Source organism: Ceratina calcarata, unplaced genomic scaffold (assembly GCF_001652005.2).
Source record: "Ceratina calcarata isolate Rehan_Ccalc_2016 unplaced genomic scaffold, ASM165200v1 scaffold517.2, whole genome shotgun sequence".
Classification (NCBI taxonomy): Eukaryota; Metazoa; Arthropoda; class Insecta; order Hymenoptera; family Apidae; genus Ceratina; species Ceratina calcarata.
This window is the reverse complement of record NW_017176301.1, coordinates 89408-101105: the sequence shown is the minus strand read 5'-3', so window position 1 is coordinate 101105 and position 11698 is coordinate 89408. Positions and strand designations below refer to the sequence as shown.

The window sequence follows — 11698 nt, the reverse complement described above, 5'->3', positions numbered from 1 at the left end:
TTATATTAACTTAATTCTGAGAATTATTTAAAAATCGTGTACCTGTCGGAAAAATCTGAAATTATTCCTGAACGTACATTATATGCATTGGAGTGTATCAGATTTTTTTCAAATCGTTCTAACCATTACAAATGCATAAATTAATTACAATATTAAAATAATTAATGTTAGAAACTGAATGAGAATTGTTGGTTTTCAGGCACGAATTCGTACGAAGAATAGGAAAAGGAAAGCGGACGAGCCTCCGAGCTGTCCTATCTGCAATGAGAGGCTCTCCGGTACCGCTGAGGAGTTAAATAGACACGTCGAGGGCTGTTTGAATAGGCAGAACAACGACGGATCAAATTCGTCGAATAATGTAGACGAGGAGGAAGTTGACGTGGAAGGAGGCAATGCGGGGGGATTTGAAGTGTACGAATGGGCTGGACAGAGGAGGGTCAGGGCTAGTTCTATGCTGGATGGAGGATTTTCTGGTATTAATCTTGTTAAACTAAATATAGTAGATTATTTAGTGGGATTTTTAGAGTATTGTGAATGTTTAATTGGTAATAACTTTTTTAATAATGAAAGGATTTACTTTGTTCGCGGCTGAAATTGAAGATTTAATTCTATTCCTTTGGAAAATTTCGATCGATTGCTAAGGGGTGAATATCGACTCTGAACGAAGTCTCGTCTAATTCTAAATATCGTATCCTAATGAAAGACGTTGATTAACTTCTATCATTTATAACTTCGTTAATAATAGACCGATTTAATTCGTTCGTACCTGAAATTAAAGCTTGAACTCTCTACTTCAATACACTTCGTATAACAATTTCCCGTAAATCTCCTCCCAATCACTACAGACCGTCTACAATTTTTCTATTTATTCCAGCGGTCGGTCTAGCGACTTCTTCCTCAAACAAACCTCAAGATGACGAAGAAGAGGTCGACCTCATAGTAGACGGCGATTCCTCCGAGTTCGGCACTGCCCAATATTCCGAGTCCGACGTAATAACTCCATTAACTGAGGGCAGTTCGCGCGAGCAGAAAGAAAGAGACGCACTCCGAGAAGCTGTGATCTCTCCCAATATTTCTATTCCATTAAACGCAACGAGCGAAGACGACCCAACGTCTTCCACGTTGAACGGAACGAAGGATTCGAGAATCGAAGTCGAGAACTCGAAGCTGAAGCCTCGAATCGAAGAGAATGGTTGTTGTAGTTTGAGTTCGAGTTTGAAGAATGAAGGAGGGGATTGTAGAAAGGATCGACTTATCGTCGAAGCTTTGAGGGAGAGAGTAAGGGAGCTTGAGGCTGAGATGCGAGCCGTCGGATTCAAATGTCTCATTTGCATGGTGATTATTTTTTATTAGAGTCTGAATTCTTATTAATAGTAGTTTATCGAATTTGTGAATCTTTGTTCTAGGAGCAGTACAAGAAGCCGGTGACTTCTGTTTGCTGCTGGCATGTACACTGCGAGCAGTGCTGGTTACACACTCTGGTAACTATGTTTTAAATGTTGTCGGGAGGAGATGTCTATATACATGAATTTTTATTTAATATCGGGTGACTCAGACCACCCCTATATCCCTTCTAAAATCTAGAAAAATGAGTTTTTTGAAAATGTGAGCTCTACTAAACCGTTCCAATCCTACTGAATGGTGGTATTGGCGGCTTCCAGTGCAGACCGGAAGTCCATTGTTTCAAATTGAACATGCATATTTTTATGATGGATTCAGATCCACGATAAAAAAATATGCATCTGTTGTTTGAAACATTTTCTTTCTAACGTCATTTTTCACCCCTAAACGATCTTTACATTTTAGATTGTTTCCGGTCCGCAAGAAACCACTTTTAAACTTCAGAAACCGTATTTTAGAAGAAACAATAGTGTTATCTGATAAATCTCAGTGACTTCGTAATTGTGCTACTTGCTTGTTCAATTTTTTCTAAAGTAGGTTTTAACCAAAAGTTTGCTAATTTAATTAACCCCTTGGTTACTGTGGGCTCATATACGCGCTCAGAAATTTTGCTTCTGTGACACGGAGAGCGCATATAAGCGCTTAACACAGTTTGGTTTTCTGACACAGAGGGCGCATATAAGTGCCCTCCGTGCTCCGTGTCAAAAACCCAAAAATTCAAGAAAAGAAAAAACGAGTGGCCCGTCTCAAAGTTTGCCGTAGTCAAAGGGTTAAATAGGTATTTCATTTCAAAATTCAACATACGAGTGTGATATTAAAAACAGATAATTTTTTCAAGCTAATAGTATAGTATAGTAATTACTTTTTTAAGTAAAGTTAGATGAAGCTTTTTACTGATTTATTGTTGGGTAGCTTCTTGCTTCTTCCAAAATTAAGTTTCTGAAATTTAGAAACGGTCTCGATCGGACACGAATTAATATGTAAAAGTCATTTAGGGGTGAAAAATAATTTTTTAGAAAAAAATATTTTAACGAAAGATGTGTATTTTTGGCATAGAATCCGTATCCATCATGAAAATACACATATTCCATCTAAAAAAATGGACTTCCAGTCTGCACTAGAAGTTCGCAATATCATCATTCAATAGGGTAGGCCCGATTTAGTAGGGAATAGGTTACCAAAATTTTCAAAAAACTTAATTTTCCCGATTTCAGAAAGCATATACGGGTGGTCTGGGACACCCGGCATAATCAATAGATAAAACATCTGAAAAAATTGTCACACGTACTCTTCCGCTAGTAATATAGATTTCTGCATTTTTAGAATTTTTGGGACGTTAGAATTCCAGAAAAAATACAAATAAGAGGTTTGTGTTTGATTTTTAGGGAGCGAAGAAGCTGTGTCCGCAGTGCAACATGATCACCTCACCGTCTGATCTCCGGAGGATTTACATGTGAATCACCAGTTAATTCTAGGAATAATTGTAAAAATCGTGTAAATATATATACGCTGGTATACGCGTACGTAAGTCATCTACGATTAAGAGAATGTAAATAAGTTTAGGTTTAACATGTCTGTAATTATACGTGTCAATTTTCAATAAAATCTTTTATTGCGAAAAGCTTTATTCTTCATCGTAGCAAAAAATGCTTCAGACAAAATTTGTAATTCTCGATACCAGATAAAAAAGGTTCTATATATGCAATTTTCTCCTAACTCCACTAATTAACGAATAATTAAAGGGAAAAAATATACCCATTGAACAATATTCAATGATAATAATAGTCTCTATCGAAATGTTCACGTGGACCGTATGGATCTTAAGGACGGTACAATAAGTGGACTTTTACTACTTACGATCGAGAGGAGGGGGAACTGAACGCTCAACGTACTCAACGTGTTTAAAATTTTCCTATTTCCAGCAATCCGTTGAACTGCTTTACATTTTCTTAATCAAATAAAACGCGAGAAATGTTTCGTCAAGTGAGTAGGCAATGACGATAATTAAGATTAAGACAGGAACGGAAAATTATTCAATTCCTTGTTTTACTATTTACATTACTTGGGGTTCGGTTTCAAAATCGTTCTGTAATTTTCAGGTTATACCGCGTTTTGTTGACACTGTTAAGACGGTGGCGAGTCGCAGGCAAATGTGCAACATACCTGAGAGCACGAAGATAGAAAAGAGTAAGTCAACGATAAATATAAATTGCGAAAACAATTGAAGAAGGCTGCAGTTAGCGTGGAGTCGACAGTTCTAACCTATAAGGTTTAGATTAAGTATGCGAATTTAGTAGAGGAGTTAATAAATAATTTTTAAGACTATATTAGAATTTTTATTTCAAGCTTCACGAATTTTTTCAACCTTGTACTTTCGATATTTTCGATTCTACAATTGTTTAGATAAAGATAATTTTCTTATTGTGATTTCATAAGATTGCTTGTGATTTCGTAAGATTTAAGAAATTTTTTCTCGAAAACCACATATCAAATTTTGATGAAATTTAGATATGTTTTTGATGTAGTCTCTTGCTATTTTTTGTGAATTTTTCTAACACTCTCCTGTCAATAGTTTAGATGAAATGGCTTGTATTGTATGTTACAGCGATTAATCAAGTGACTCTGTTGGGAAGAGTGGGCGCAGAACCCCAGAAAAGAGGCAACGACGAGCATCCAGTGGTCATATTCTCTTTAGCCACTCATAACAATTACAAATACACAAATGGTAATGAGGAGAGGATTTGCCACGTGGAAAGATTGGCCCATTTATAGAAAACTGAAAAATTTCCAGGGGATTTTGTTCAAAGGACGGACTGGCACAAGGTCTGTGTATTCAAACCGAATCTCAGGGACAATGTGTACAATTATCTGAAAAAGGGTCAGAGGGTATTAGTCTCAGGTAAAATCAGTTACGGAGAGTTTAAGGACGAGGAAGGGAACACGAGGCCCAGTACAGCGGTGATTGCCGACGACATCGTGTTCTTCCAGCACCAGTGAACTTGTATTTAAGGTTTAGAATTAGACATATCTTTTGTACACAGGAAAATTGAATGAAAATCGCAAACGTATTTGTTTTTTTTTTCTTAAGAACACAATTTCTTTTATTTTTATATATATATAAATCGGTCTCTCGTAAAAATTATCTTAACTTATTGTTACACTTTTTTTTATATACACGTATGAATATATTTATATATCCTTACGAACCTATTTAATCCTATAATCGTTTTTGTATATTTTCATCTTCTTTCTTCTATATAATATATAAACTTTATATAGAGATCACAGTATACATAATAAAATAGTCCGGTATACAATCTTTCATCTGAGTTCATACGATTTTCTAATGCACTTCGTTTCCATCATGCGCACATCATATATATTTATATATACATGTATATACACACAAACATCTATGTATATGTGTATATATATATATATATATATATATATACACGCACATATATATGTGTATGTCCACGCATGCAATTTTCATTGAATACAAAATAATGTGTATCACATACGTCGCAAATTCACCCAGCGCAGTTTCATTCCCGATTAAAAAATATAATTTCTCATTTTCATTTAACAATTCTTCTGGCCCCGAATTGGTATATTTTTTCCTCTTGTGCAACTGTCACGTGTCTCGTAAATCTTCGTTGTCCTAACGTAACGGTCTTATATTCAATTAAACTGAACGCGTTAGTCTACGAACTTAAAGCTTAGAAGATTACACTTTTACGCTTAGAAATTAATGGAAGAACCAAAAAGAAGAAAAGATCGACTAAACATTAGTGGCGGAATATCAGCCAACGATCATTCGAAGTACAGTAAATTTCCGGATACATGGCGATATTTTGAGCCTCATCATCGGATCCAAAGTTTTGATTCTTACTATGAGACTCAATTTTTGTGCCGTATTGTAAGTTCCAATCTTTGGGCCTCGCCGTGAATCGCTTTGTACCATTTTTCTTTACCGAATTCCAGTGGCGTCCGGACGTGTGGCCAAGCTAGATCCCAATTACCATGCGTGGCCATATATCTGGAGAACACTGTGAATCATTTCCTACCATTTTTCTTCATCGAATTCCAGTGGTGGTCGGATGTATGGCCAATCGATGGCCACATGCCCGGAAATCACTGCACAGACACACGACAACACAGTACTTTCAGCTTCACCGAGGCATCCGATCAATTAGATCCTCGGTCCTTGGCCGATCGAATAATTTTCTATTCTCTCCGACGGTGGTTAAACACCGGCGGCATTTCTCTCTTTTTTTTATTGTACCAAGTCGGGCCCGAGTCACTGGACCCGTCACTTCTTCTCGTCCTCCTGATTCGTCTTCACAAGATTATACGCGTGGCTCCTGTATTTCGCCGGCGGATCGTGAAGAGGCAGAGGTTGTTGAACGGCATTGCTACTCGGTTGACTATTCTGTTGATCATTGGGAGGCTGACTGGACATCGTCGACATTGAGAGGTCCGTCGGCATATCTATTTCCGGCTCGACGCCGCTCGTCGTACCGTCACCGTCCTCAGGCTCGGATTTGATCCGCATCTGTTGGCGGAGAAGGCTGATGTTCTTTATGTTTTTCAGCTCCGTAGGATTACGCAGAAATCTGGAATATATATTGCAGAAAATGAAGGTTTTGAGAATTAAGAAAATTAATGTAGAATAAAGTGAACGGGAACCGTACGTACTGGTAACAGTGTCGTTCGCCCTGAACTTTCCTCAGGATGTTCACTCGGTAATAGTATCGCAGCGCTCTGCTCATCTTGTCGTAGTTCATCGACAAATGGTTCTTTTGTATCCCCCAGAGTCTCGCCAGTCTGGGGGGATCCACTATTTTGAACACTCCAGTTTCTCGACTCTTCCAGGCGATGTACTGAGTGTATCTTTGGGAGGGGTCGTTTAGAAGCTGCTGAAGGAAATCCCAAAGGAGTCTTCCGTCTGAAAAACGATATAAAATCCTGTGCCACTCGAATACTACAGAATATGTTTATAGGTCTTGTAGTAAATTTAATTTTTGGGCTAGAGTGAATTTGATTTTTAGGTCTTTACAGCGGATTCAATTTTTCGGCCTTATAGAGGTTCAATGAGCCTCACACAGATTTAACTTTTGAGCTTATGGAGAATTTAACTTCGTGCCCTTATAGAGGTTTTAATTCTTGGGTCTTACACAAAATGATTTAAATTAATTTTCAACGTGTTTTAGATGTACTATCCACTTAGCTTTACGATTTCTTCCAACCGCCTACTATTAATACTTAATTATAAACTGACTCGTGTTAGGCTCGGCAGCTTCGCCAAAGAATTCCCTGGCTCCGCCGGCGTTCGCCCTGAATCCGGCAGGCCCCTGCTGCTGCTGCTGCTGCTGCTGCTGCTCTTTCACGCAAACTTCGCTCAGCCTCTGCGCGGTGATGCTCGTAGGAGTATTTGGCGGACTTCCGCTACTTCCTCCATTATTCTGATTATTATCCTCGTCGGAGTCGCTTTTATACACCTGTCAAAACCAAATCACTTCGTATATCAACTGTCACCATTTTCTATCATTTATTTTATTTCATGATTTTCTTATCTTTTTCTTTATTTTCTACGCACCTGACTTTGATTGTTTTCTTGCCCGGGCGAGCCGGCTTGGCTGTCAACCGACGGCGCCGGAGACAGGGTCACGGAGTTCGCGGACATCAGCGAGGCTAAGTTCGCCGTGTAAGGATTGTCGGACCACGTGGGCGTCGGCGGATGGGAGTGGGGCGAGAGCGGGTAGGAGGACGGCCGGGTTGGCGTGACCGGGCTGCTGGGCAAACACCGTTGCAACTGGCTGAAGTCCCGGGCCAGCATCGAGAGGACATTGTGTAGAACGTCGCCGGCACCCGGACACCTCTCACCTTTTAAACGATACTAATATTTATTTATTCACAAGCGGGCAGCTAGCCCATCCCCCCTTTTTGAAAAAGTAACTTTATATAGAAGTTACAAATTTGACAAGCGATGCGCCTACGTCAGATTAATGTGTCAGCTTGTGAGTCTGATGAATTTTTATTTAATATAAATAACGGATGAGACAATTTGAAAAACTTCATAAAACTACAAGGTAGTACATCTCTGAATTTTTAAAAAATTTTCCATACATCACAACCAGGGAAAAACCCAATTATATACAATTGATTAAATTATTCAAAGATTTGAATACTTTATAAATTTTTATTACCATAAGTACTGAACCTTACCTAGGTCTGGCTTCGTTAATAGGCAGAGGGCCTTGCCGTTCATCTGGAACATATCCATGTCGAACTGAGGCAAGTCGAACTCGTGCTCGGCCCATCTGAGAAAAGTGGCCACGTCCTCCCTGGACCAAAGCCTTGGGTCCGATGCTGCCGATTGATCGGAAGAAAACAGATTAGATAAATATATATTTTTTATATTAAAACTTCTGGGCTATAGAAACCGGAAGTTGTAAGATGGAAGATGTAAATACCTAGACTGGTGGGTAGATGGGTTTTGAAGTCCAGAAACGGGCTGTGAGGCGGCGGGTGGTTAGCCGGCGGGAAGTTCATCGCTGGGCCGTACCGCCAAAGGAGCTCCGTCGGACTGAACGGCAGCGAGATGCCTGGTGGTAGCCGGGAGTCCATCCCGGCGGCGGCGGCCGGTGAGACCGGCGGCGGCAGCTGGGGCAACTGTATCGACGGCAACAATTTCATAACCAAATGATCCTTCCTTGTTTATTCGCTACGCCTCTCGTCTTCTATCTGCAACGCACGAACATCAATCGGATTTCAGCGACGATTATTATTCTGGACATTTTAATGTCCCTAACTTTTGGGCTTGAATTGCTATTTTCCTCAGCATACTCCCGACTATCACCACGCATCTCGGCATCGACTTTGTTTTCTTTTTACAAATGTATATGTACCACCGGCGGCGCAACAGGTCCATTGGGACCGTCGCGTGGATACACGCGTAGACGCGGAGGATTTATTGTCGTAACAGCGGAAGATCCTTGAGGATGGATTTAACAAGATTTATCGCATAAGGAAGAGTCGTCGATTCTGCGTTTTCTTCCGGGTGTAAGCCTGCTTCGGCCTGTGTTTCCTCCTTCCTTCCTTCTCTCTTTATCTCTTATCTCGCTCTCGTCCGATAACGCTGCCGTTTACTGTGTACGCGACGTCAATCAAAAGCTTTCATTTCGCTTCTAGAGTTCTAATCAAAATTCCGTTGTTTGTTTTCAATTACAAGAGTTACAGACCGGGCGACAGTCGAACGATCGTGCAATTAAATAATAAACGCACGGCTGGATTTATCTTTTAGAATTTTGTGAACGATTGATAACCAGGCGAACGCGAGAGATTCGCTTTATCGAAACGGCGGCGCGTCGCGTCGCGTCGCACGTACTCGACGTTATCTGTTATCAAACGGCGATTTCAGTTCCAATCTTTTTTTCTCTTCGCGCTTCCTTGTGCGGAACACGTATCCGACCGGTTCGCCAAAAGAATTTTTAAACACCGTTTCGCAACGATCAGGTACGGCTGAAAACGCGAGATAAGTGAGTGCGTCGTGTATATATATACTCGGTGTGTTCGCACTTTACAGATCTACAATTAATTTCTCAGATCCTGCTGGGCGAAACGTCGTGGGAAAATTCTGAGACGTAGACTGTACCTAATACTACATCGTCGAAGTTTTTCATTAACTTTCATTCATTAATACAGTTGAAATTAATTAATTTATATTTAAGGTGGAACGCCGACAATTTTTTACAACCTCAATTTGCAATCTAGAAAGTTAAAAAAATCTCACATATAATACATTTATAGTAGCAGATTCCGGATTTCTTTCAGAATTTTTAATTCATTGCAAGTTGCAAAATAAAATTGTTAATTAAATTCAGTTTGACAAACTGGGAATTTATTTTTATTCAGGAATTGTATACTATTTAAGTTTACAATGTGAAAATATGAAAAATTTTAAAATATGTTACACGTACAGTATACGTTAGAATTGGAAAAAAATACATGTAAATGACAATGATTAAAATTCATTATAGCGAAATTTGAAACCATTATGAATTTTTACTTAATAAAACAATAAATGGAAAATTTGGAAAATTCTCATATACACGTTTCTGAATTTTTTCATTAATATCCATCCACTAGGATCAGAGAAATAAATTGTTAAACCGATATTACAATAAACGGTCAATAAAATTCTTCGAAATGCGCACCACTGTCCTCTAAGGAGGAGCACAAAGAGAGCATCGGCAGAGAGAACGAGAGAGAGAGAGAGAGAGAGAGAGAGAGAGAGAGAGAGATGTTCTCGGATGCACGTGCAACCAGAGCCAAGAAGCGAGGGAGGTGGTAGAGGGGCAGACCGGAAGTCGATAAAAAGGCTCTGTTCACCGTCCCTTTGCTCTCTTTGCTTCGCTCTCGGCCGTTTCTCATGGGAACCGGCATCTCTCCACCCCTCGCCTCTCTCCCACAAGCCCTCCTCCTCCCGTTTCTTCCATATAAATATCCGACATAACGTCTGATAATTGTTATTAAAAATTGAAAAATCTAATAAATATCTTGAGCAGAGGCGAGAAGCGGAGACTGAGGGATAGTCGGTGGTTAAGCAAGCTGACGTAAGCGGAAGGGTTCATTGGCCACTCTCAAGGTCGTGGAAATTCTTCCTGGTCCCCTAACGATATAAACAATTTTATATGTCAAACGACAATGGGCGACGATGCGTGGAAGAAAAATAATGCAGGTACATAGCGCCCGTGTAGGTGCAGCTTACAGAATTTTTTCGAATTTCTCCTTAGCAAGCTGAAGCCAGAAAAATATCGTTCTTCTATGTTAATCAATAGATAATTAATATTTGTCAATCTAGTAGATAAAAATGTTGTTGAATAAATTCTATAATTTTTGGGACCATCACTATGTTGAATGAAGGTAAGTACAGTCGTATCCGTGTATGTATGGTCGTGCATGGAAATTAGGCCCCATAAAAGGGCTCACTACAAGGCCTCAAAATTGAGTCCGATAAAAGACCAAAACTGGGCCTATTATTAAATTCCCAAAGTAAAACGGTTATAATGCCCCAAAACTAAATCCGCTATAAATCGGAAAAATATCTGTACATCCGGATATTAACGTATTTGGTGTTCGTTTAGAAGAAGAAAAACAGAAGTGACTAACATAAGATAGAAGGAAATGGGTTTTTCCCAGCTCGAGCCGAGGTTTTTGATCGGGAAGGGAGGAATCGGTCTTCTCCGTTCAATTGGAACCGGACAAGCGAGAAATAAAAGGAGGAAAGCCGGTTAGACGCATACCTCGAGGAGAAGGAGAACAGGAAGTAACGAAGAGGAAAAGATGAGAAGAAGAAGAGGAGGAGGAGATTAAATTGACCGCTGGTTGAATTCCTCGTGAGAGGAGGAGGGAGCAGCAAGAACCGAGGTACGCGCTTCCGGTCTCCTTGCAAACCGGTTTTAGACTCCTTCCTTCCATCCTTCAGGCCTACAGCGAGAGGACAGCACAGGGTAACGCATTTTTATGATACTCCTTTCTTCTTCTTGCATTTAAATACTACCGAACACTTGCGTTTAAATGCTACTTAATGCTTCGCGGGATTAAATACTTCTTTCCCATTACCATTTCCGGTATAGAGATTTGAAAAAATTCTGTACTGTACAGTACACGGAGTAGTATATTTGCGAATTTTTTTAATAGATTCTAGTCAACAGAATCGGGAAAATTAATTATAATACAGTGCAAATAGAATTTATAATATTATAGAAGAGGTTCAAAATTTGATAATTTTTTCCAAGTGGAAGCCGTTGGTCTATAGATTTAGAAAATTTCCTAATATACAATATGTACAGTAAGTAGTATATCGCACAATTTTTTCATTAATTTCAGTGCATGAAAAGACAGTCTTTGATGAAACTTTGCTAATTTTTCACAATTCTAATTCGCGATATAGGAATTTGATAAAATTCACGCATATACTATGTACATGGTAGTACACCTCTGAATTTTCTCAGAATTTTTGACACGTTAAATTTGAAAAAAAAATAGTATAGAAAATTATATTCCAGAAATCAGTGTCGCAAAATTTGCAAATTTCATGAGTTTTATTTAATATCAACAGATATTAATAATTGAAGGATCGATTTGAAAAAATCTTCACATGTACTACTAATACAGTAGTACATTTATGAATTTTCATTTCATATAAATAATTGAGGGATTGATTTTGAGAAATTCTCACATGTACTCTAAAAATAATAGTAGATCTTCGATTTTTTCAGAATTTTTG

The 11698-nt window shown here is 39.0% G+C and overlaps 3 protein-coding genes across 7 annotated transcripts in view; 2 read left to right on the top strand and 1 right to left on the bottom strand.

Moving 5' to 3' along the window:
• The window catches only part of LOC108628382 (E3 ubiquitin-protein ligase Rnf220-like), an 8199-nt gene extending 5255 nt beyond the window's left edge, over positions 1–2944 (top strand). For both annotated transcript variants that reach the window (XM_018030261.2, XM_018030260.2), the window contains exons 4-7: positions 200–473; positions 875–1335; positions 1407–1481; positions 2787–2944. In XM_018030261.2, coding sequence (XP_017885750.1) covers positions 200–473; positions 875–1335; positions 1407–1481; positions 2787–2858 — 882 coding nt within the window. In that variant the 3' untranslated portion in view covers positions 2859–2944. The remainder of the gene's footprint in view (positions 1–199; positions 474–874; positions 1336–1406; positions 1482–2786) is intronic.
• A 305-nt stretch (positions 2945–3249) lies between these two features.
• On the top strand, positions 3250–4469 carry mtSSB (mitochondrial single stranded DNA-binding protein). Its single transcript, XM_018030237.2, has 4 exons — positions 3250–3384; positions 3501–3588; positions 4007–4126; positions 4193–4469. The coding sequence occupies exons 1-4, from the start codon at positions 3373–3375 to the stop codon at positions 4396–4398; spliced, it is 426 nt and encodes a 141-aa protein (XP_017885726.1). The 5' UTR covers positions 3250–3372; the 3' UTR covers positions 4399–4469.
• Positions 4470–4476: 7 nt separating this feature from the next.
• aop (ETS variant transcription factor anterior open) overlaps positions 4477–11698 on the bottom strand; it is a 50651-nt gene continuing 43429 nt past the window's right edge. For all 4 annotated transcript variants that reach the window (XM_026816439.1, XM_018030233.2, XM_018030232.2 and 1 more), the window contains 6 exons: positions 7881–8151; positions 7633–7776; positions 7004–7290; positions 6686–6905; positions 6103–6352; positions 4477–6020 (listed from right to left, as the gene is read on the bottom strand). In XM_026816439.1, the coding sequence (XP_026672240.1) occupies positions 5717–6020; positions 6103–6352; positions 6686–6905; positions 7004–7290; positions 7633–7776; positions 7881–8103 (1428 nt within the window). In that variant the 5' untranslated portion in view covers positions 8104–8151 and the 3' untranslated portion in view covers positions 4477–5716. The remainder of the gene's footprint in view (positions 6021–6102; positions 6353–6685; positions 6906–7003; positions 7291–7632; positions 7777–7880; positions 8152–11698) is intronic.

Coding starts and splice junctions, on each gene's coding strand:
- mtSSB (XM_018030237.2), top strand. Junction 3,589..4,006: donor GAGCACGAAGATAGAAAAGA/GTAAGTCAACGA, acceptor TGTATGTTACAG/CGATTAATCAAGTGACTCTG. Junction 4,127..4,192: donor CAATTACAAATACACAAATG/GTAATGAGGAGA, acceptor AAAAATTTCCAG/GGGATTTTGTTCAAAGGACG.